Source organism: Diadema antillarum, unplaced genomic scaffold (genome assembly GCF_040938485.1).
Source record: "Diadema antillarum isolate AM-2024a unplaced genomic scaffold, OU_Dant_1.0 scf00000017, whole genome shotgun sequence".
In the NCBI taxonomy this organism is placed as follows: domain Eukaryota; kingdom Metazoa; phylum Echinodermata; class Echinoidea; order Diadematoida; family Diadematidae; genus Diadema; species Diadema antillarum.
In genome coordinates this window covers 1,765,884-1,793,205 of record NW_027270906.1, presented here as the reverse complement: position 1 = coordinate 1,793,205, position 27,322 = coordinate 1,765,884, and the positions used below count along the sequence as shown (strand labels likewise).

At 37.3% G+C, this 27,322-nt stretch overlaps 1 protein-coding gene across 1 annotated transcript in view; it reads right to left on the bottom strand.

The window, feature by feature from the left end:
- Positions 1 to 2,769: 2,769 nt before the first annotated feature.
- The window catches only part of LOC139727179 (lipopolysaccharide-induced tumor necrosis factor-alpha factor homolog), a 36,862-nt gene continuing 12,309 nt past the window's right edge, over positions 2,770 to 27,322 (bottom strand). The window contains exons 4-5 of the mRNA XM_071638143.1: positions 9,094 to 9,311; positions 2,770 to 6,302 (exon numbers count right to left, since the gene is read on the bottom strand). Of these exons, the coding sequence (XP_071494244.1) occupies positions 6,200 to 6,302; positions 9,094 to 9,311 (321 nt within the window). The 3' untranslated portion in view covers positions 2,770 to 6,199. The remainder of the gene's footprint in view (positions 6,303 to 9,093; positions 9,312 to 27,322) is intronic.

The window sequence follows — 27,322 nt, the reverse complement described above, 5'->3', positions numbered from 1 at the left end:
CCAATAGTACTTTGTTGCCAGGGAAACAGACTTTGCACCTTTTTATTTTGTTGGCAGTTCCAATCACAGAATATGCAAGCAAACACAAACTCCTGTAAAAACATAGAGCTATATCGTACCCTGACTCCACACAGCTGTCGCAACTCCTACATGTGGCACCACCACCACACCATTTGAAACTATAATTAACTGGATGACATGTAGGTTATCAGTTTTGATCGTTGTACTGAAGGAATTCAGCATCTACAGTGTAGCTCAGTCAATTACCACACACAAGTTGCTCCTACATGAAAAATATGCCCATTAAAGTTTATATGTGTGTACGGTTTATGTATGTATCCATGTATGTAATAATAATGATAATAATAATAATAATAATAATAATAATAATAATAATAATAATGATAGAGACTCTTATAAAGCGCTCATTCTACCTAAAAAGATACTCGTATGTATCTACAGCATGTATGTATATATATTGTATATATACATACACTGTATATAATTATATATATATATATATATATATATATATATATATATATATATATATATATATATATTCAAGTTCAAATTTCAAAGTATTTTAAACCAAACACCATGTAAAAATGTATATAAAATGTGTTTTTGGACATTTGTGCAGAGTGCATACAACAGTTACAAACAGTAAGATAATCACTCAGTATACTAGACAATGTGCAAAACACAATGACATTCAATACAGAATACATACAGCAACAACTAGAAGTCACAATTATGTAAATATTGCACAAAATGGTTCACACAAAAAAAAACTAGAAAAAAAATATATAAGTATGTGTGTGCATGTGTGTGTACATGTAATATATTCATACATTTTGCCCTTTCTGAATTTAATTCCATGCATGAAGTACAACCATGAAACAAGAACAGCATTCAATGTGTTGATTGGAATATTCATATTTATTGTCTAAAAGTATACAAGTTTAAAAATCATAAGTTGTTTATTTTTTCTTTCTTTCATCTGTCATATACATTCACATTGACAAGATCAAAGGAAATATTAATTTCATAATAAGCTTTCCTAATGTCATTACATATGGCTTACCACGTTGACACCTACACATCAGTAGTGGTAGTATCTACAACTCAAATTTAGGAGATTCAACATAGTTCACTCAGTACATGTACTTACTGCTTTATATGATATACATACAGGCATGCACATTTTCACTGCAAATTTTACATTTCTTTCTTCTTCACCAGATCAAACTCATCTCATCTGAAAGCCAATTTATCTACAAATCTGACTTATGCACTGAAAGCCCTGTGCAGCTTAAACTTACAAAGAAAACACTGTGTTAAAAAATTTTTGGATCAGAGTTGTTTTGCTTTATTTTACATTAAAAAAAAAAATCTCACATAACATATGAAGAAAAAAAAGCAAGCTTCATGAATTATACAGAATGTGTCATGATTATTGAATAAAAGAAAAAAAAAGATGACTTTATGTGTTAGCAAAGGAATCATAATCTCATCTACACGAACTATTACCTGAATTATATGAAAGGAAAAAAAAACCCTCTACAAACTAAATTGACATCATATGATCATTATCCAAGCTCACCCCAACAGCTAGGTTTTATGATTTTAAACATTCAGTTATCTTTTTCATAGCTTCCACAAATGATTGGGGTGTCATAATTTTACACAGAATTTGTAGAAAAAGAATATTTTTTTTTTAATTTTTATACATCAATTAGGTACTTTCCTTTACAGTTGAAATAGATATACATGTATTAAGTACTGCTCATAATCAGTAAATTTAAAGCCAGACCCAAAATATGTTCACATTTCAAGTACCAGATGGCAACTTCTTGTATGGACAGAACAAGTGACCAAGATATATAGATAGAGAACCCATTTAATTGCAGCTTTGTATGGAGGTCAACTTCCATTCGTAGTGTAAGATTATGAATAGAAAAATTATTTTGATCTTAGTCTTGTTGTGAGAGACGGTTAGTCTTGTTGTGAGGCAAACAAAATAGAGTCTAAAGCCTACCATATTCAGTTTTCATCCAAACAAATATGGGTGTTTAAGTGAGTCATGTATTTAATATCTGGTATTTTCTTTCTCTCATAATGTTGCAAAAAAAAAAAAAAGGAAGAAATCATAATGAAGTCCTGCATGAAATTGGGCATTCTATTGTTTTCTATAGAATGAATGTGCTATGCTTTCAGCTGCAGGACATGCAGGTCTATATATGTTTATATATATATATATATATATATATATATATATATATATATATATATATATATATATTAACAAAACACACAACACTAATCCTTCAAGTTGGCATATTGTACCTGGGGTGACAAGACCTCCAATCTCCAAAGTCATGAATTTTCAGGAAACCAAACAAACAAACAAACAAATAAACCAAACAAAAACCCCAACACTCTTTCATTTTTTCAACAGTTTTGCAAAATAATCAATGTTGACATCAAATAATGTAGAAACATTGATTTTGGGTCTCATTGCCAATGACTGTAATAGTGTTTTAAAACCCAAATAAGTAGTTTGCAAATCTAAACTGAGAGTTACAAGGCTTTTGAATATAAATGTCAGTTGCCTTGTCATCCCAGGAACCATACAGTATCTGATCTACAGTACACAGCATTTGGTATAAATATACACATATACTAGGTTTGCTTGGTAAAGTGATAATTCACACATATGTATAGGTGGAATGAGTAGAGCAGCTATAAGCCACATAGCACATTTTTTCTGTTTTCTTTTTTATAGAGAGGCATGCAAAGAGGGTAAACAATTTGCTTTCAAACTCTAGCATAATGCGGCCATTAACACTTGTTCTAGCAACAAACGAACAACAGTACATGTATATAATAATACAAAATTGAGGGGAAAAAAAAGTTTACCTTTGAAATTCATCCCCATAAGTTTTCTAAAACAATCACCACATACCTAATCCAAATTTTACAGGATATATCATACTGATGTTCTTGGATCAGATACATAAACCATACATGGTTAATGTAGACTGCTGTTTTCTCACCGTAATCAGTGGTCGCCACCGTTAAGGGGGAGTAATACACCAAACTTAGTGAGACAAGATGAACTATGTACCTTGATAGGTGGAACAAAAGTTTGTTTTCAACATCAGATGATCCTTATCACGAGTCCTGGTGACTTTGGAGACTCTTGAATTAGCCATATGTTGTCACGGTGAAAATGGGTCATATACGCTTGTATATGAAATGTGATGATAAATATTAATCGTTCTCACAGCATGATGCATGCTGGGGTCCATAGGGCTAAAACCCATTCACCAATGTCTGCCTCTAATCTCCATTGATGGGGGCCTGTCGACATCGTGGTAGACATGTGGAAATAAGCAAACAATTAGTCTGGTTGATCGTGATATATTTTCACATAAAAAGCCCCTCTATCTTTACCCCTTTGGAAATTAAAAGGCATCCATACTGTATGTGGTGCATCATAAAGTTATTAGTATAAAATCAGAGATCATAAAAATAAAGAAAAATGCAGGTAAAGCCAACATTGGCAATATATCTTTTACAGTTTCTAACTTTCAATTCTTTCTTCTTTTTTTTTTAATATCTTCATTGTAAGAAAATTTAGATATCAATTCAAAGCTCAGCATCTGACAAATTCATGTCTGCCAAAAACCAAAGAGTTATTTCCCCAACACTATATGGCTCTCATGATGTTTACAGTACAATTCACACTCTTATAACATGGTGGGAAATCTTTACAGGGGCTAGTAAAGACAGATTGTGTTTTTGAACAATCTTTGCAGTTCATCCACAGACGACAACTACAGCAAATTACCTACCGATATTTTATGCAATAAAGGTGGTGATAGTTATGACCAAGTTTAGACAATGTGAATGCTAACATAAGTCACGTCACACTGTTCATGCAAGTGTGTGTGCAAAAGACACTTCATCAAAATATCAATCCATCTTACAGTATCCTCAGCACTATACATTTAACACACAGGACAGATTCATACATCATGACCATACACCTGGTATACCCTTTCACAAATCAAATTTTCTACATGAAAATATCTATGAATTGTAGAGAGATACATCAAAACAAAAATGTGCACTTTTAAACAGTCTGGTGCTAAGTATTCTAAAGGATATTTCACTGTGACAAGCTGCTCTACAATTTGTACTTCTCCCAATTCATTCTGAATACAATCATTGGCTTTTGTGTGTGTGTGGATAAGCAGGAAGATGTTTTGAGTGGAAAGGAAAAAGCAAATCTGGTCATAAATAAGATAATTACTTTCAACTGAAAATAAAATATCTCTCGAGTCTTATGAAAATAGAGCTACTGGTTGATTAAATGAACAAAATCTTAATAATTCACATATAAAATAGCATCTTCTGTGGACAACTACTGAAAAAATGTCACACAGACATTAAAAAAAACCAGAAAAAGCATAATACATTTCATACAATATCAAGATGCCTTCAATATCAAAGAAAGACAGAGCTTCTTGAATGCTTTAGCAATAATTGCATCGAAAATCAAGTAACTGTTTTATACGATAAAAAACACATTTTCTTTCCCTTTCTTACAGTAATTGGCAATAATAATTGGCCCAAACAACAATGCGGGAATTGGCGCAAGTACTGATGACTTGAATATCAAAAGTTTCCAAATTATCTTCTCAAAGTGCTTTAATAAATCTTTTCAAAGTGCTTTAATACATAATTCAAAGACACAAAAGAGAAGCCATTTATTCTGAATATCACTGACATGACCACAACTGCACACAGACACTTCAAAGAACTTCAAAAACTTAAATAACAAATCCCCTCATTTACATGTGGTCAATTCAGGCTTTTCACAAAGTAAATGTAATACTCAATTGTACTTTATCACCTAGTCTGTACCACAAAATCATCTTAATAATTTCTTTCAATTTTTGTAATAAGCCAGCCATAAACAAAAGGAGGGCATATTGAATCTCTATGAAAATCAGCACTCATTTATGTTTCCTAGATCAGGATCATGACTGTTTACAGTCAGATCCCAGACACAATATAAAAAGAAAGAAAAAAAGAAGAAAAGTATTAAATAAAAGAAACAACTAAAAACCTTTCATGCCGTCAAACCCTGATATCACAGACAGATCTTTCCGCGTAATAACTTTTGGATCATAGAATGCCAATATCTGTCAACAACAATGAGAATGCAAAATGTCTACCCTCATGCATGCATGCACTCAGTACTCTTCAATACTCAAACTAAATATGATATTCATCTGATTTTGAGAAACAGAGTAATGAGCCCTACATTTGGTTTGTTTAAAAACGATAGAACAAAATCTTCCATTCTAATCAGAAAGAAAATAAAGTGAACAATCAAACGATAAGAAAAAAAAGACGAACAAAAGAAAAAAAAACAACATATTATTACACCTCAAGACCCAGTGATGAGTTGTTAGTGGCATACATACTTCAAATGACAGCCGAGTTCTACGCATCAGCAACTTTCCCCTTGAACATTGTGCCCTATTTGATACTTAACGACAGGCATACAAGGCCCATCTGTTTGGAAAGACATTGTATAAAACAGAGTTGCACAAACACAAGACTTGCTGAACACACACTGTTCATTAGTCTCTTCCATATTTTAAGGATATCGTTTGGACAGACCAGGGGCAAGCCACTTTGTGCCCACAAACAAGCAGTTGACAAGAATCACTTCAACTTAGAAGGTTTGTGCCACAAGGCAGCACATCCCTCCTTCCCTTTCAAATAATCACCTACTGTAAGAGTGGATATTTTCACGACTAATTTTTCACGCTTGGCCGGGTTAGAAGAGTTTCGCATGTTTTTAATTCCGCGGAATCAAGACATCACGCACAGGAACATATGGCAAGCAAAAATATTTGCATGCTTTTATTTTCGCGTTAGTTTCTGGTTGCGTGAAATGCGCGAAAATTTCCACTTTTACAGTACAAGGGCACTGAAGGCATGCTCGCTTTGTAATACGTACTTTTATCTAGAAACTAATTTCTGTGGAGTAAAAAGCTCAGCTCCTAGAGAATGCAGATGAAAGTACAAATGTACCCCTCCAAACCCTCCCTTTCCCCTCCCCCTCCCGTTCTCCATCACCCCACTGCTGCCACTGGAGTCATGCGGGTGTGTCCAGTTAGCGGGCATAGGTGGCGATGCGGTACTTGCACACCGGGCAGTGGTGGTTGGCGTTCTGCATGCTGTCCACACAGAATGGAATGAAGCAGCACAACCACAGGCTACAAAGGAAAAGATTTGAAAAAAAAAAAATGACAGATCAAATGCTTCTCTTGCTGTAAAAAGACATCACAAACTGCAACAAAACCAACATCACTGCAGTGGATTCATGTAATTCAGAAGTGTGGATACAACATTTTGGGATAATCCTCTAGATCAATGCACTATAAATAGCCTCACTAAATGTGATTAGCAGTAACATGTCATACACAAGTATACACAAATAAGAAACTCAAAGTATCTCCCAATATCATTCCATCAAGCATCATCATATCTATTTAAAATCAACAATTGACAGGATATGAACATGTATACCTGCTATCAACAATTTCAAATAATTGCTAATACTAAAAGAGTCCATACATGTGGTATAACAATCACAAAATTCACTCTATTGAACAATCATCATGCAGTTTGATGTTAAATGGAGAGAAACATGTTTGAAATATTATATTACATTACATGATATGCACTAGAAATCTTATATATCAATACAATTTTTTCACATCTCTGTTTTTCTACACTTACCTTTCAGTTGATTGGGGAAAACAACCGTTTTGCATATTTTGTCCAAAAAACAAAGTGGAAGTTTGATCTAATTCCTCTAATGAAAGCACACAATATTTGACATTTGATGTGACATTTTTCAAAACTTCCAAGTGAATCAGTGTATGCTGAGCATTTGAACAATGTACTGCTTTATGTCAAATGAAAAACAAACAAACAGAGGTTGGTGTTGTGTGATAATTTTTAAACATTGCTGTTGGTATGAACGGGTTCTGTGGATGAAAATCAGCATATCATAGTATGTATTCATGTAAAGCAAAACAATGTCATGTTAACTAATCATGATCCCTTACCAGTTATGTACAGGAATAGTGAATTATGTTGTTGATCACACACAGTACTAAGCAGTAACAGGGAATGACAACAAAATAAATGGAAGCACACACAACTACACCGTAGTGAGCCAACCATTCTGTGTAATGATAATTCAGCATGGCACAATAGCATATCGACGTGCTTTTACTGAACAATGCAGTAAATCACCAAAGTGCTACCACCACCAAAATAAAGATAAAAATAAACAAAAAATTTTAGTAGGCCTTCATACTTTTTGTCTCTTGCCGTTCTACAATACAACTTCCTCACTTGGGCGAGCTCTTATACTGTCTATCTTTGAGGGTATCCAACTTGGTAAGCTCATGGGGCAGCAGAAAAAAATGATTGGAACCTTGCCAGGAAGAGGTCAGATACATATAACACAACTTCTATGACTAGGTAATTTTACAGGTCCTGACTCTTTATATCAATTCGTTTTTGTACTCTTCTATACTTAAAGGCCTTTATAATCACTGAAACTTTGGTGCCCTGAGTTAAAATATGCATGACTGCTTGCCAAGAAATCACCTAAGAACTTCTATGTTCTAGTCAAGAACCACAATCTTTCTTTGGACTTGTGATCAACCTTGTAAAAAAGAAGCTCCTTCCTAACGGGTATTTTGCTATTGTTGACATTAATTTGCTCTTTGACTGATCTTTAGCTTTGTATTTGAGTGCCACAGTACAAAGACATCTCATGCATAGGAGGGAAAGAAGAGGCTTCCAGGATTGAGGCCATTCAGGTGCGAAGAGCTGTTTAATAAAATGCTGTCAAAACAAACAAATGGAAATTAGACCTATTGTTCATAGCGATATGGATCAATCCTGGAAAAGGCACTGTATAAATATTGGGCATTATCATCAAGTCCTATGGTAAACGGTATAAACTACTTCCTCAATTTTGCATGACATCTAGCACTGTGAGAAAGAGAGAGAGGAAAAAAAAAAGAAATATCTCTTTAAAATTCATAAGTTCAAGTACTTATTTTGGGTCTGAAAAAACTTTTTCTTCCTTGGCAATATGTTGATAAGAACTCAGGAATATATTTCAGACTGAGCTACAACTGTACATGCCCTGTCTATTTTGTTATGACGGAACGATTACAAGTTGTCTCATCCTGAACAAAGACAACAATATTTTCTGTTCCTTTCAGACTTCAAACGTGAAACCAGTGGCACACATACAAATTTGACACACTAGGAGAGAGCAGGGGCGGTGTTGCTAAACTGATGTCATTAATTGCCTGTTTACATGATATCCCTGCTGTTCTTGGGATTTTAGTCTCTTGGTAGGCAGTCACATACACTGTACAGACAAAAAAACGGTAGTTCAAGATTTTTTTTTTTCCGTTGTTATTCTCTGTTGCACCACAAAACTTTTTGCCCCCTTCCCTTTATTCTCTGTCTCATTGCAGTAGTGATCCAACTTTTGTTGTCATTCCTCAGTACGTGACTTTGTATATTAAGTACGGTCGTTTGAAAGTTTGAAATGTCTGTTAGTTCTTTATTTTGTCATGACAGTTCTTGAGAAGATAGAGATACCCTTTAAGGCTAGACTACACTGCAGACCATTACCATTTCAAGAAAACGAAATATAAGAAATTTGTAAGAGCAAATCACTTTGTGCTCTTTTCATGCCACAAACCACATAAAGCACTGTGTAAGATATGAAATGTTGATACCAATACCAATAAAAGAATTTGTGAAACAAAGACCTACTCTTTTGGACACTGCAAAGAGACAATGGCTTTATAAAGGGAGAATATTCAAGTAATATGTTTTTCTTGTTGCCTTTTATATTTGTAATGTCAGAGGACACATCTTTACAACTTTGCAAGACATGCATGACTCCAACTTCTCCACTCTGCAAAGGCATGCAGGAGCCCTGCTTGATCACAACGAATGACATACCCAAAGAAAAACATGAGCAGGCAGATGAGCCAGGCCATGGTTCCTGGCTCGTGGGAGACCACAGTGGTGACCTGGTTCTGACAGTTGGGGCATTTGGTGTTGGTGGGCAGGTCACCAAAGTGCTGGACTACGGTGGTGACCATGGTCGTCGTCGGCTGCCCCACGATGACCGTCGCCGCGGGGTGGCCAGGGGGAGGTGGGCCGGCCGGATATCCACCCTGTTGGTATCAGAGTGAGGCGGAGCAACACAAAGGTGATGGATATGGAGTGAAATGAAATGGAAACACAATGCATGACTTGGTGAGGTCGTATCTAAGAAGCCCTCAACTGCTAAACTCATCCTCATTCTATGCACAAACAGCCTGAACAATTCATTTGTTTGGAATGGAAATATGGCAAATTTTTTATAAAAAATTTTTTAATTGTTTTTTGCTGCTTGACTATAAGACTTGTCTTCTACTGAAAATGAATGGCTAATGACGAGATCAACCGTCATTCTTTAATCTGAACAACTGAATTAGCTTATTACAGCTTGTACTCTGCTTTCTTGTTCTTAAATTTGTGCACAGAAAAGGATGAGGACATGTGGAATCTGCTGAAAATGACAGCTGTGGTTATGAGAAAATATAATTCGCAACAAATGTGTGAAGGCACACATGTACACATACAGACATAAACATTTGTGACCACAAAAAACTGACCAACATCTTAGTGTGATACATCTTAGTGAGATGCCAATGAATACAAAGAATGTGCCACTGCAAATAAAAGCACACATAATGGTCAACAATAAGCAGTATATCTATACAACATAGTGGGAAAAAGTGAACATTTCAGTGTATGTACCAGCATGTCTATTACATACATCATTCTTTTCCCCAGTAACAAATTAAAATGTTAAAGTGATAATATAAAAAGGAAGTAAATTTTAATGCTAACTGCAATTCACAGTAATTTCAAATGGCATTACATGATACAAAATCAAGTGGGTTGCGAATAACATTTGTACAGCATCAGTAATAAAAGAAAACTAGAAAAGCACTTGGAGAGCGCAGACCTCCGCCAATTAGCTCTTTCCACGCATACATGCATGCTGAAAATTGTCCAACTTTCCAATAAACAGTGGGATTCACACGTACAAGAATTAGCGGGATACAGATCTTGAGATTTGCATCATAATCCCGCTATTTTGGTACGTGTGAATGCGGCATAAAGGCCTTGTGTTTACCTCATCTGCGTCCTGTTGCGCTGCGCCTTGAGCAGAGCATGCGCTTAGTGTGCGTATGCAAACTTCAAATACGCGCAGCTTGAACTCCGAAGCTCATTGAGCCTATCTGCCAAAAGACAAAAAAAAAAAAAAACAGATCCTTTACAAATTCATAAAAATTCCTGGATTCCTACCAAAATTTAACCATCTGTTCCTTGTGCCATTATTAAATTGCTCTCTGTAAGTCTTTTTTTTTTCATCCCAATCCATTCATCCACAGCCATTCACAACGTATTGAGTTATTTTGCAAACAGACTTGTAACAAACCAAGTACCAACGACAAAAACAAAACCTCCTTGGCAGACGTAAAAAAAAAATCTTCACAAAGAAATTGAAACGAACAAGTAGCTGCAAAGTCAGTCATAATAACAAATTAAGAGTGACTACGGCACTTTCATTTTCAACCATAGTTGAGACAGTAGATGAAAACTATGAAAATAATTGTTATCTAACATGGTCTGAAGTTCAATCTGGCTAATTCATCAAAAGAGAGAATGCTTGAAAACTTTCCACGATGGCAATGCCATTTTCAAGTATTTGTGTGTACCGGTATTTGTTTTTTTGTTTTGTTTTTAATAGCAAACAATGAGAAAGAGAAAATGAAGAAAATGAAAGCACTTGTGAATAAAAACCCTGCCAAGGATGAATATGGTTGCAAATAATAGAAAGTTCTGTTTTTTACTGCATAGTAGGCCTATAGTTCTGTTTGGTTGCTGTAATTAGCTTCAAGCACGTCCTGCCATATTTCGACATAAGCATTAATTGCTCTTCTAGCATCAACAACTGTGGGGGGGGGGGGGAATCTTTGACCATGCACAGACCATTACTTGGTATGAAAAACATGTTTACACATTATGTGAATGGGTACTATAAGGCATACATATCTGATACATAAAATACAAACACACACATACACTAACTAAATGACGTACTCCTGTGCTATGAAGGACTCACATAATTATGTGCACATACTTGAAGCATGTCATAAGCCCCCGTTCCACTATCACGATTTGGACCCCGATCTGTCCCGATCTAGCAGATCGGGAGAGAGCGGCAAAAGCGTACGGGGATCGGAAGCATCGTAGCAGCAGCGTGTGGAGGTCGGGGTTGGAGCGGGCAGTTTTTCAGATCGGGAAGAAATTTTGAACCGGTTCAAAATTTCTTCCCGATCTCCCCGATCAAAATTGACATATTTTTAATCGTACGGCAAGCGAGGAGAGCGTAGTGACAGCGTAAACGCAGCGGGGAGAGCGTAATGACGGCGTAAACGCAGCGGGATGAGCGTAACAAGGTCTTTCTGAGCGTAGTAACATCGGCACAAGAACGGGAAGTAATTTTAGCTGTAATTTTCGAAGAAGAAGAAGAGATGAAGAAAAAGAAGAGAAGAAAGCAGCGAAGCAGCTACCCAAAAGGCGAAGAAAGAGAGACTGCACGTGATGCTGAAAGAGGAGGAAGAGGACATAACAGAATTTTGAAGAATATGAAATCATCTACAACTGGAGGAAGACGGACTATAAAAGCAAGGACATCAAGAAAAATCCTTTGAAAAATCAGCACGTCTTTGTTTATACAATGCATTGCTGCAAAAGAACCGTGAGTTGAGGAGGCTCTTCAAGTTCAAGTTCAAGTTGATTTATTTCACTTCCAACAAACAAATAATAAAAAATACAAAGAAACGCTCATATACACAGACGTCATGAAATCAGTACTACAATGCGATGAACAGAATAACGTTGTAAAAGAGATGCAGGCAAATTATCAACAGAGATACAGATAACAGTTACGTCACTGTGGTAAATGCATACAAAATATTGCTGGAAATGGAGGGGACTGCTAAAAAGCAGAGCTTGTAGTATTAGAATGCAGTCCCCTCATAGAGAAAAATATATAATTGCAAAAAACAACAACAACAAATTTCCCTAAGCGGTAGCAAAAAAAAAAAAAAGACAGACAGAGTAATACACACATACATGCACACATACGGACTCACATTAACAAACACATGGCGGCTCTCTTGTAAGGAAAAAATTGATGAGAGGATAGAAAGATATAGTAGTGAAGAAGGTAGTAAGTCTGAGGTGGACAAGGGGGGGGGGGGGGGGAGGAGGGGAGAGGAGAGGGAAATGGTGGGTCATAACCAGGGCACTGGAGGCACAGAAGCACGGGCTCGCTGATGAAGAAAGAGTAGTGAGAATAACGAAGCAACAACAACTTTGAAAATCAAAAGTAAAAAAAGAAGAATGAATCTTCGAGGTCCACAGTATATTTCTTCGGTTCTGCATGCTAATAAGTTGACTGACTGCTGACCTACAGTCGAATCGGGGTACATCGGGGCACATCGGGCACTTTTCAGCTCTCTGAACGGGGTAACAGCGTGATAAGATCGTATAGATCGTTCAGAGTGTAGATACAGCGTGCATTGATCGGATAACATCGGCAACATCGCACTAACAGCGTAGCTACATCGTTCTAAAGCGTACCGGCAGCGGCAGAGATCGCAATGTCTAATTCCCGATCATCGTAGTAAGAGCGTAGCAAGCACTTGGTAGTCGTAACTGCAGCGTACTTAGAGCGTTCTAACATCGTACTATGTCCAGATCGGCTCAGGTTTTACCCGATCCTTCCCGACCTGAGAAAATTGTCAAATCGTAGCGAGAACGGCATAGTGGAACGGGGGCTATACATTGGCACTTGCAAATGGATGGAACAACAACAACACACTCTTTAAATCAAATTTATTTTATACTGCCACGTCACAGTGTCAGCCCAATTTTGCACAATCAACAGTTAGCAATCAGTCGCGAAGTGTGTGATCAACAAGATTGATAAAATAAGATATCATGGCAACCCACTGCATTAGTAGTACCAGGAGTGCTATGCATGAAACCCATCAAGTCTGGAGGGCAATATTAGCGGCAGAAGTTAATGATCAAAATGGCAGCGTCAAATCTCACTGCATATAAAGCAAGAGCTGAATAGGCAGAACTGGTTGAATTGCACACATTAAATCAATGTGCTAAAAACTATGGGAAAAAAGTGGATATTTTTGTGCTACTAATATTTCGCGCTTGGCCGGATAGGAAGAGTTGCACGTGCTTTTAATTACGCATTGCAAGCACACACAACTTTCAACTATTGGTTTTTTGGCAAGCAAAAATATTCGCTTGCTTTTATTTTCGTGATAGTTTCTGGCTGCACGAAATGTGCGAAACTTTCAACACCACAAAAATTTCCAATTCAGCAATAGCAGTATTTTCTAAAATGTGTGACCAATATACTAATATAAAGTTGAGTTATAGAATGAGAAAATTCTTCAACTGAAAAAACAAACAAACAAACACTTTTGAACAAAAAGGGTTTGAATGTGGGAGTCAGATTTTTCCCCCTACCCTATCTATTTCCAGTCAGATTTTCCCCCCTACCCTATCTAGTGAAATATTAATGATGAACACAAAATTTCATAATCAAAAGGTAGAGCACCAAACTCATATGCTGTTTGTTGTTGTTGTTATTATGTTTTTAATTTGATGGGTTAACCCTATGGGTAATTGTCATATTTTTTCCAGTTTAGTTTTATTAGCATTACAAATTGATACAGACAATAAAGACAAGAAGACAGTACAAGATGGAATACAAGTACACAAAGTTCGTAAATCATACAATTTTAAATTAATGTGGCAGTGTGACCAGTCAAGCAAAGACAATAATTGGTGGGAAGCAGCAAGGAAGGAGAAAGCCCTAGGCTTGTGATTAGCTGATCCACATGCTATAACATGCATACCATATATGGCAGAGAACAGGATAACATGTACTGTCTATGGTGAGACACAAGGCATGATTTAACATTTGCAGAAGAAACAAAAACCCAGTATTAGTGCTTTTAAATATTTATAAAATGTGAGTTAGGGATAGAAAACAACCACTGTAAAAATACATGTGAGTCCGTATAATTGATGCTAAGTATGGTTCATATGCACAAAATGTGAACAATTGTTATAATGAAAATGCTTCCAGACTATTAAAAGCTCTGCAGTTACGGTTTGATGGGAAAGATACTTATATTTCCTTATATTTTAGGCTTTATTGCAAAAATGTTATACGTTAGGATGTTTCATGATACAATAGACCTACATGTACACATATGTATCAAATGTGATATTTTGAACATTTTTCTAATCACTCCTCCCAAAGGTACATGTAAAAAGGACCTTTAAGGCAGACTTAGCTGGTTCTGATAGGCATGCAATCACTGAGTTTTGACACACTCTGTAACATTTCATAAAGACGAGACTAGACTTTAAATAGACATGAAGAAAGATGGGTATATCCCATAAAGTGGTGGGAGACTCTTTACTCTCGGTTTGCATTCAAGTATGAATTACTCTAGCACTGAGATACAAAGGAAACACTATGAATTCACAAAGAATTAAAAATAGCACACTGCCAAGTGGCACTTAACTGTACCTAACACTGCCCAGTGACAAAAGAGAAACACAAATGGCGGTAACCCAACTATTATGCTTTTCTCCATTACTTTAGGACATTCTGGTTAATTGATCATCTTGTTGCTTTTGTTTCCCTTTTTTTTTTGCACTCACAAAGTAATTTCCATCCAGTCACACTTGCAGACTGATCAGCATACTGTACATAATACGGTGTAAGCTGCTATTTTAGTGAGGGTTTAATTTTCACGAATTTTGCGAATCAATGTTGAACCATAAATTTAACAACGCGCGAAAATGTTGCCATGCGCTAGGGTAATAGTAGGCCTACACATACAATAGCCGCGATTCCAATTCGGGAAAACAACATCTCGCGAAAATGTCCGAGGACTCCTCATTCGCGAAAATATTTGTATGCGAAAATAACAGCTTATACAGCAAGGGGATCTGGGAGGCATGAGGGGGACAGATTAGACTTAATTCAATACTGATGTAACTCTACCAATATATCGTAGTAGTAAAGCATACAGTCACACACATAGGAGCTAGGAGGTAAGTCAAATGAGGCAGTTTGAACAGTATTAACCACCTATGTCAATAAAAAGTTTTCTGAAAAAAAAAACCATGAAATTTCAAAATGTCATATCTTCCTTATTTCTTACCTGATTTTGTCATTTTTGTATCGTTCTATAGGGAATATTTTTCTCTTTCTTTTGATATTTATCTATCTTAGGGGTGGATTGCCGCTTCAAGTGTCAGTGATATGCTGGAGATGACAGACAATCAATAGAAAGCTGCCAGCATTGGCATCTATCTTGTTTCCCTTTCCCTGTAATAATGAATGCTAAAAAAGGAGAAATATAATGAGTGCTAACATGTCAACGAAACACTGCTGCTATTACCTGGGTAATGTAAATGCAAGAATAAAACAGACTCCTTTTAAAGACTATATGATCACATCTACCAACAACTTTATGAGTGCATGACAATGGTCGTGAGGTCACTCGTTATTCCACACACACACTGCATTATGACATTCACGTTTCCTCATACTAGTATGTGCATTAAATGTATGTGCATGGATTCCTTCGTACACACCCATTAACCTCTCAGGTTGCAAATGTTACATGCCACAAGAGAATATAGGTCTCATTTTCACCAGTTATCAATTTTTTGAGCTGAAAAAAAAAAACACCCCATAAAACAAAACTCACATTTATCTGTCACGAAACAAAAATCATTAGGTGAAAATTTTTAGATTTCTGATTATGAACTGCATGTGTCTGAACAACAGAGAACATCATGACTCTGTACATTCATAATGTATGGACCTACTGTAAATTATGTGAAGTGCCAGACCTAGTGAATTACATCATTGGATTTAAAAAAAGAAAGAAAGAAAAAAAAAGAGTTTTTAACGCATGTTGTTCACACACACACACACACACACTGTGCGGGGCAAATTACTTCACAGACTTTGAATTTAAATCAGGACGGACTGATGTTTGGATCAGGAAGTGGATTATATGCAGTTGGAGATTTGTGTGTAGATTTGTGTGTGTGTCTGTGTGTCTGTGTGCGTGTGTGTGTCTACGCACACACTACAGACTATAGGGATATTGCAAAGCAATGCAAAAATCAATTTTTGAAAACCATTAACTTCGGGTGTGTGTGTGTGTGTGACATGGACAGGCCTATAATGGGCGCTCGTAAAAGTCATGGGATTTCCCAGAGGTCATGCAAACACTCCGATGCCGGATAATGAATCCACAAATACCTGGAAATAAGGTGATATCTAGACTGCTTCGTGCTTATCACACACATTCTTATACTAACAGTCATATGAGCTGGCACAGATGAAGCACAACATGGCAACAACACCATGAACAATTCGGTGATCAGATGTATCACAAAAACGTTATCATGAACATGCTATACATCATGGACGTATATATATGCTAGTGAATGCAATCGGTCAAGATCTAGAGAATAGAAAAAGTATGCATACTTTTATACATACTCCCCCCCCCAAAAAAAAAAAAAAAAAAACTAAATAAAAAAAAAAAAAAATAAAATAAAATAAAATAAAATTTAGTCTTTCAATCATGAAGGGATCTATAAGTAGGCCTACATGTAGGTCCAATTAACTGCCTTCCCATCAGTTCTCAATATGAAGAGTCCTCACAAACATCCCTGTTGAACTTTTCTGTTTATCAAAATAATGAAAAAGACAGTGTGATAACTATAAATGGCACTGATAATAATGGATAAAATGAATGACATTAATGAGTAGGAGGAGACTAGTTACTGCATGCAGACTAGCTTCATCAGTGACAGCTATCAATGAGCTATTATCTCCAAGTGGGACGTTCAATTATCGCTCTAAGAGGATCAGCCCATACGCATCAGTTTTAACCCGTTGAGGACGAGTCGCGAGTATACTCGGGCAGGTGTCTATGGGAAATGTGGCGTTGTAGCAAAATCAAACCGTGACCTCAATGGGTTAATGTCTTGGTCTGGATTCCACGTTGACACAATTGTACAGTTGTACTTGTAGTGTGCACACAACCTTGCCCAAGGTTGCTGCATGTGTACCAGACAGAACCTTGAACCCACATTCTCTAGTCTTTTCCCCTGCACCCTCTACCACAATACTTTGATGCGTGTGTCAAAGAGTTTCAGTCAAAAACTGCAAATAGAGGCTACCTCCTGTCAAGAGAGTGGCCAACCTTTCCTCAGTGGTCACTTATCTATAGCGGCCTCCTACTTAATCATGCTGCTACCATACACTTACCCCAGAATTATGCATCATACAGCAGCCTCTTATAAATTATTATCCATGAATATTTCATTCTGTGTAAGGGCATCGACATTTTAGCTTTGACTTTGCAGCATATTTGACTCACTGCATATTGTATTATTAAACTAATTAGCCCAAATTCTCTTACATCATAGCTTGAGATATTCTCAGTTTTATAGAAATACATTTTCCTCATGTATGTTTGGTTATAGTTTCAATCAAAGAGAAGCAAAATATGAAAATAAATGGATTATGGAAATGCTGGAAGATGAATGCATCTTGAGTGGCCGAGCGAAAATGATGGGGGAGGGGGGGGGGGGGGGGTGGGCACAGGATGTTGGTGAATGGTACCGGATCTGAGAGGGGCGTGGCAGGACACCTACCCAACGATACACATGAGCAGGCAGAACATCCAGGCCATGGTGCTCGGGATCGTGGCTAACTTGAGTGGTCACCTGGTTGCCACAGTTGGGACACACGGTGCTTGGCCGGCATGTCGCCATAGGTCTGCACCACAGCGGTCACCATGGTAGTGGGTGGGGAGGTGACCAATAGGGGGTCCGTCTGTGGGGTAAGGTCAAAGTTGCAACGGTCTTGTGGACAAAGGCTGGGGGTTGCTTCCCTTCCTTTGTAATCACATAAAAAAAAAAAAAAAACATCTTGCACTGGAGGTGAAGCAGGTTTGAAGCCATATGCCATAAACCCTTTTCACACTTAGCAATTTTACCCCAAGGAACTCCTGATTGAGTGAAGCTGTAGTATGAAAGGCATTGCAGGTAAAATCCTAAGTAAAATGCAAGGTCACTTTTAAGAAATCCTAGTAACCCTCGAACCTTTCCGGTTACTCCTGGATAACCCAGTGAACCCTCAGATGATGCTGTAGTGTAAAAAGCATTGAGGGTACACTCCCAGGTAGAAATAAATAACTAACTAAATAATAAAAGAGGTCAGCATAATACAATGTCTTGTGGGCCATTTCACGCTTGTGCCATACAATGTGCCTCCACTGAAGAAGAGCAAACATGAGAACTTAATCTGAAGTTCAATTGCTTTTGTGAAAGTTTTTTTGTGTGTTTGTGTGTGTTTGTGGGAGGGTTCACTGATGATTAAGAAAGTGAACCTCCCAACTAACTACTAATGTGAAAGGGGTGTAGGCCCCAATCTCCCCATCCCCATCCTTACCCCCACAAAAAAAGTAAGCAAACAAAGACAGCTTGTCTTAAAACAAGCAATAATATAACTAGCAGATAATTATGAACAGAAGACAGAAAAGTACACAAATGCCCAATTAATCACGAGAGTACACACTGCCACATATGCTGCATTTTACAATCAAAACCCTTACTTATTAACCTAAATGATGATTTTTTTTTTTTATGTGGGTGTGAGTGAGCATATTTAGCTGCCCATGTACTACAATCACACAAATTTCTCTGATCACTGCCTAACTATTGTCATCTTCTTGCCGTAAGAAAATGGTGCTCTGGCAAGTTGAAGGCACTTTCTCACTTTCAGTTTTTGCTTCCCTAACTTCATGAATTGTTTTTATGCAAGAACAGCCTGACAGAAAATATGTCTACAATACTATTATCCATTAAATGGGTTGGCTATGGTAGTCCTCAATAATCCACCAGCCAGGTGTCTATGGGAAATGTGTTGTACGTAGCAAAATCAGTAGCCTCTCCTTGCAAGGAAAAAAAAAATCCTGGAGGTTCCTACAAGAATGAGTTCGACAAACCATGCTATATGAAGCAAGATGAAAGGCAAAAAGGGAAACTTTTCATCAAAGCTTCCCCAAGAGCCTTGATATTCTGGACAAGTTGTAGACAGCACTTTTGCTCGTTCTATAACAAGCAGGCTTCTCCCCACTCCCTCGCCTAAGCAGCCGCATTTCAGGCTGGCAGTAGGCTATAGTATGTTAATTGATCACAGTCTTGTTGTATAATTCGCTGTCAGGGCAACAAGATCTCGTACATAATATCTCAAAAATGTCAAATGTTCAGAAGAGCCAAAAAACATGGCACCCAAAACACTGTAACAGATGGGATTGCCTTTCCTTTGATACAGTATGTCATTGTGGCTTTGGAGGTACAAAGACAGCTAGGATTTGGACTGGACATCACTTACTGATTATCTGGCAATTAATCCCGAAAAAAGTGATTTTCACCAAAACATGAGATACAAGGTCTTGTCACCCCAGCAATATCAGAGGGTGGCTTCAATCAAGCTCCCATTTCTTTGTTTGAATAGAACTCAAAAGATGACATACCAGGCAATGAGTAGAAAAGGGACATAGTGGAAGCAATAAGAAATGAGACAGAGAGACAGACAGACAGACAAACAGACAAACAGACAGACAGACAGACAGGCTCCAGCAATTGATGCCTTGCATCACTGCATTATAAAGCATTGGAAGAAATGTTGGCAGAGGGATTAATTACCTATTAAATCTATTAAAAGTCATATGAAATAATGGTGCCACGAGACATTTAAGGAAATACTGTATATCTGTATATTTGAAAACGACATCCCGCAGTCGCCACAAACACCCACAGAAGCAACATAAATGTATGGGATACAATATCCAGTAGTCGAAAAAACAGCAATGTTGTCATTTGTTACAATTCTGTTGAATGCTTTCTGAAAGTAATGCTGAATGATTTCTTAAAGTAAATAAAGACTATTTTTTCCTCTTCAATATAATAAAAGTTGTCCATGTTTCATTACTTGTTTGCCGTTGAAGAGTAAATTTTTTCTTTGAGAGAGAGAGAGAGAGAGAGAGAGAGCTGTCAGTTTGAATGTACTCATGTGGAAAAGTATCTGGCCTCTTGAGGCGTTTTTGTGCACCCATGCTCTGGCCTGATTTTGGTTAATATCGCTGTCAAGGCTTATAAGGAATGAAACACTTGTGAGGAATAGACAGTAGTCCTAGTAGGGTGTCCCATAATTTAAATGAATAACATGAGAGTATGACTAACTGTCAGTTGAAAACATGATCTTTCAGAGAGTAGGCACTGTGGCAAAAACAAAGCAAAACATAATAGTGACGGTTGTCAAGGAGAAGTTCGGAATGTAAACACTGCCTTATATGGCCTTTGTCTGCAGCACCAGTATCATTATAACGTGCATTCTGCTTGACAGCATTCTCCTAACATGTGGTTTAACATGTAGCTGTTTTTTTTTTGTATGTGTCACAGTACTCACACACAAGACAATGACGTCGATGCAAGTGTATACTGGATACGGATAGACCTTCACATTGCATTACAGACTCGCTCTATCTGCAATCACAATGACTTCGTGGATACCTATCATCCTGTGAAGAGGAGTTCATCTACACCATACATCTAGAAGCTGCTGAAACAATGATGGATGAAATTTTCATTTCGGCATGAGATTTTTCAAGGAAACAGCATGGTTTTGATTTTGTGAACCAAAAGTTACAATTAAAAATGAGAGATGGCGGCATCGATTTCTCTTTACCTTTCACATTGCGTTTCATTGCATTGCAAACCACATTTCATTTCTGAAAGATGACATATAGTACACATTTGTAACAATGCAAAAGCTTTACCATGATTACATAAAACACCCACAAAAAAAAAAAAAATGTGAAGAATGGAAAACTACATTGAGTAGACAAGGCAAAAGCAATGTCGGATGTTCTCCATTGCTAAGCAACAAGCCCGAAGGAAGCAGAAAAGTGGACGTTTCTTGAGACGTACCCAAAGAGACACATAAAGAGACAGAGGAACCAGGCCACCATGCCAGGCTCATGGGTCACTTGGGTGGTCACCTGGGACCCACAATTAGGACACTTGGTGTTGACGGGCATGTCACCATAGGCGGACACCACTGTGGTCACTGTTGTCGTAGGCTGGGCGCTGACCACCACTGTGGCCGCCTGTGTCTGGGTAGGAAGAGTTGGAAGGCATTGACACACTGCAAAATTGGACTCTTGAAGGGGGGGGGGGCATTTCATGAAGCATTTTGTCTGACAAAGTTGTCGGACAAATTCGCTCTCAGCCAATCAGATACAAGGATTTCAGTAGCTTGTAACAGTTTATCAGAAAAATATCCAACCAAATCGCTTCATGAAATGCCCCCCTGGAGTGCTGCATGCTGATTTCTATGCATGATATTTAAACCTAACATGCACGTTCACCCATTTGGGCCTTTAAGTCTGGCTACACAGAGGCCTGTTGAATGTCAAGTGGCTTTATCAGACTTGAACCACAGACTATCCCTACTGTGTACCAAGGATATAGATGCCAAGTTCAAAAACATTTTATGAGTGAGATTTTCATGACTCAGCATCTCGGCCTGCGCGCAAGTGCGTGAGCGAGGGAGCGAAGCGACTGAGATAGGGGAGAGTGTGGGAGGGGAGTGTCCGCCCTTCCAAGGTAGGGAGCTTTTTCAATTTAACGGTGCAAGCTGGTACATACTTAGTGACTATTTTTTACTTATTTTGAAAATGTCAAATGTTTAATGAATTGGTTAAATAAACTTGAACTTGAACTTGAACTTGACAAAAGGGAAATATGTCTTCAATTGCAACTCTCACTTTAATCCTTTAAGCTATACTCCCGATGCGTGAGAAAAATGGGTGCCATGCGTGAGATCGTGAGACAGACCTTAAATGCTTGAGTCTCTCTCACAATGCGTGAGATTTGATAGCTCTGCAAGAAGTGAATTTCCTTTCTTTCTTTCGTCAGATGTAATGAAACAAAATGCATCGAAATGAAACTTTGAGTAAAATTACAAGATGATAAGCTTGGCATCTTAGAACTTCAAAAGTATTCAAATCAGAGGGGGACCGATACATTAGAATACCATGTCTGTATAATGACTTTAAAAGGGCAACCCCATGTCGACATTGTAAAAAAGGGCCTTCCCTGTTGTATGAATATGATTTCTCTTGCTACAAACTTCCCATTCTTGTACTCATTAACCTGTTACTAAATTGCATACAAGTGCAGAATTGCAAAGTACAGTATAATATTGAAGAGTGGGTGTCCTTTTTTCAATTAGGTAACTTTCATTTGCATTCTACAATTTTTTGGTGTACAAATAATGGGAAAGAGAAATGTCAAACATCAAAAAGTTGGTTGTTGAATGTGTGGATTGGGGAGTGCTGGCAATAAAAACTTTAATAACTCACAGATACCAACTCTCTATGGATCACAAATTAAAATTTTATGCATATGTCTGTCTGACAATGGATCTTCTTGACAACCTGAAAGGTTGCCAAAGGTTTGCCTGACATAGCAACAACTGATAAATGCTAACTGATTCAAAGTAAATTGAAAAGTGTCTTTGAGGTACAGGTTAACAGAATCTATAGCTCTTGCTGCATCAGGACGGAAGAAACATTTCATAAACTTGAATATGTTTGATAAACCAGTCTATTGTAACCACATGAGGGAACTTTCTCACATGAATAGTATCTGTCACTAGAAAGGGAGAGCAGTATTACCACACTCGTGTGACTTTTCAGTGTTCATACCATGCTTCTTGATCAGAACTACATGGCTCAAAGGGCAAGGTCTAATGAGCTCAGAATATCTTTATTGCATCAGGGGAGTTTCACAATGCAATCAGTGTTTTGATGCTATGGAGAATGTGTAAGCTGGTTAGCAGTCCTATGTGTAATATGAGCATAAAGCAAGAAATATTGGTAAAATCGTAACAACCCTGACCAAAACCAAAAGCAGAATATATATAAGACACTGCTAAAAAGACAATGTAAAGCCAAGAAGGGCCAATACAGAGAAAGGAATGCAAGACTACCAATTATATAGCAACAATATAGTATAACAATAATTATACAGGACATTTTAGCGCTGCATGAAAAACGCAATTCTTGTCCCCTTGATTTTCACTACAGGAGCAGATGCAATAAATATGCAATGTGCAATAAAATTTTTTAATATTTCTCCTCGAAAGGATTTGGTAATGAGCTATTCCATCAACTCCAAAATACTCAATGTATTTCCATACTTTAGAATGTACTCTAAATACCTTGTGTTACCTTCCTGGTTGACTGGAAATGTCTTTCTTTGAAAATGTATGAATTGAATTTGAATGAGGTAAACTTGTCTATATTGTGACTTACAATGCAAGTGTGACAATTCTGGTCATTTATCGTCATAACTGTCAAAGACATCTAACCAGCAACATAACTGCAAAAATTCACTGTATTAAAGTCAAGGCTAAAGAAGATCCTACATTTAACTGTCACTTTGTCAAGTTTACTGCTAAGGCTAAAGGTAACATAAATTCTTTATATCTTATCGCTAGTGTGTAAACACACAGACTTCAAAGTTGGGGCTAAGCCATAGCCACCCACCCCAATGGCAGCTAATTAAGTAGTTAATAGTCAAACAAGTCTGGGTTGGTACTGGATCTGAAATTACACTAACTTGAAATAATTCTCATATCTACACTGATAAATTATGGCATGGAAGACGACCTTTCTCCCCACTTGGGTCTTGAGATTCAAGCAAAGATAATAATCGGTACAAAGAGTAATGTGAATATAACACATATTGCACAAGTCCACATCTTTTGTAATGATTTTGATTAGTTCGCCCATGGTTTCACCCACAATGTTATTATCGACGCCTGTTTTATGTCAGCAGGAGGGGTTGATATCTAGTGTGCAGCTCCTATTCAGACCCATCCTTGTGACTTCACAGGCCGTTGTCTATTAGCCTGCAATATATATACACCAGCCATTCATTACCCCATGCACAGATATGCTTTAAGCACATACAGCAGTGCACTGGATGTTGTTCAATGATAACTTGTTGAATTTTCTTTATCTTTCCTTAGTATCGTTGACAATACGTACTGTTACGTTACATCCTTTTCATCAAACGGATGATGTACATGGATTAAACCAACACTTCTAAATTTCATATTTTTTGAACTGCTTGGGAATGTCTAAATTTCTTCAAATGTATTAAATTCAAGTCAATTCCGAAATAAAACTTCTCTGTATTCACTCAACCCACATGTACATTTGGGGGTAGTTCCCCTTTTAAGAATGAAGCACTTGCCTATCAAATACAGTTCCGTGACATTTGCTCCTGCGACAATTGCTCCCATGAAGTACTGTAAAAGTGGAAATTTTCGCGGTGTTGAAATTTTCACACATTTTGCGCAACCAGAACCTAACGCGAAAAAAAAAAAGCACGCGAATATTTTTGCATGCCATATGATCCAGTAGTTGATGTCTTGATTCCGCCAAATTCAAAACGAGCGAAACTCTTCTCACCCGGCCAAGCGCGAAAAATTAGTCGCGCGAAAATATCCACTTTTACAGTATCTGCATGCTAAGCCAACATAAATTATACCCACAAACATAACCCTAACCCTAATCCTCATCCTCATCCTCACATCAAACTAAACCTCAAACCTTAATATTACAACTCTTACCCTACGTCCTTGGAGAAAATAAGATTAGAGCAATTGTTGCAGGAGCAAATGTTGTGCCACCATTGAATACAGACTCAATAACAAACTGCCCAGATTTGGGATTTGTTTTCATAATGTGCACACAGCACATTAAATGCTATAAAAACAAAAAAACAAACATGGATCATTATGGTGAGGTGCCTGAGAGGTCTGACGTAGATCTGTATTCATGAAGTCTACACAGACAAGGTGCAAACACTAAAAAGCACGAGTAAACAGACAGAGGGCACCGTATATTAGAATAGATGTCTGACTCGCTTCAATATGTGCTTTGTGGTATGCTGATGCACATCAATTTGCACAACAGTAAATCTGCCTGCAGCATCCAAATTGGTTGGTTTCACCATCACTAATTGAGCCAGTCCACTCTCATCAAATTAACATCGGCAATTGCACAGACCTACATTTGTGTACCAATATTTTCATGCGGTGGTGTTGCTGATAGCAATAGCAGGGTTAAGAAAAAACAACAATAACAACAAAAATCCACTTTTTGTCTGTTAACAATGTGTTTGTGACTACATGGATTACTGTAAAACGAGAAATTTTCGCGTGCATTTTAATTTCGCGAATTTCGCGAGCGCCAAAATTCGCGAAATTAAAATGCACGCGAAAGTTTTTGTCTACACTACATGTACATGCATTGAACGCCAGTGGCAATTCGCGAAAATTTCATGCCGCGAAAAAGGCTGTCAGCTCCAATTCGCGAAAATTTCATGCCGCGAATATTTCATGTTTTACAGTATTCAGAAATAGCATTTAATTTTATACTGCAGCTTCTTTCTATATTTTATAAGGCAAGTGTGAGATATTCTATCATTCTGCAAGTTGCTCTAACGCTACCACAGCGACAACTTCAGAGGATTGCAGCCAGTTGGCTGATGCCTTCTTGCTGCAATGGTAAAGTCTGCAATATCATACAAATTTTCATGGGGTTGCATCAGTGGTACAGAATCTTGGTGTGTGCTAATTGGTAAGATACAGTATTTCCGTACATCCATTTTTAAGGAAAAAAACAAAACAACTTCAACAACACAAACACACACACACACCTATACAAAAAACAACAACAACAATGACTGAACATTGATATCCTGAAATCATGTTGCCTGTTTTGTATTCTTTTAAATTCTTTTAAAAATTGCTATCTTTCTTCACTGGACTGTTCAAACTATTACAGAAAACATTTTTAATAACAAGTTACCTTTTACACTGTACGTGGGAACAACTTCTAACACATACTTGGTGGCAAGATTTTACACTATGTTTGCTCAAAAATTCTTCATCCTTTAGAACAACAAAATCAGCAGCATTACCATTACCATTATGCTGATTTTTAGAAGTGGTCATGGTAGTGAAAACCACTTTTTTTTTTCCAGTAGTAGCAGCAGCAGTAGATATAGTGGTAGTAGTAGTGGTATTAGTCTTGGTCATTGTAGTCGTTGTTGTAGTATTGGTGGTGATGGTGGTGGAAGTAGTAAGTAGTAAGAACAGGCCGTAGTAGTAGAAGTAGAAGTAGTAGTAGTAGTAGTAGTAGTAGTAATAGTAGTAGTGGTAGTAGTAGTAGTAGTACGTAGCAGCAGTAGTAGTAGTAGTAGTAGTACATTGTAGTAGTAGTAGTAGCAGTAGGAGTAGTACTTAGTAGTAGGAGTAGTAGCAGCAGTAGTACTTAGTAGTAGTAGTAGTACTAGTAGTAGTAGCAGTAGTAGTACAAGTGTACTTTGTAGTACATTGTAGTAGTAGTAGTAGTAGTAGTAGTAGTAGAGAATAATAATTGGCTATCAAAAGTATTAATTGATAGATAAGTAACTGTGATGTCAGGATACTGATGACAATTACGATACTCATTACAAGATATGAAAATAACAGTATGGTATGAGTAAATATTATAATACTGTTGAACGTTTTCTAGCATGCTGTGCAAACATGGTAACAGTATTTTCTGCATGCTCACAAGATCTAACTTGTACTGATGCATATTAGTGGGTTGTGCTACCACAAAGATATTATTTCAAGGTCATATACATGTTGTACATGTACGCCTAAGGTTGGGTTCCAACTAAAACAAATTTGATGCTGCATGCAGGAACGTGTAAAAACATTGCAAGGTACTCTATGCCATCAGCCACGTCAGGTTGGATTTAACACCACACTACTGTAGCATTCAGTCTAAATTTGCATGGGACTAGAGACATATAAAATAATAAATGTATAACAACATAAATCTCAAGGAAACAAAGT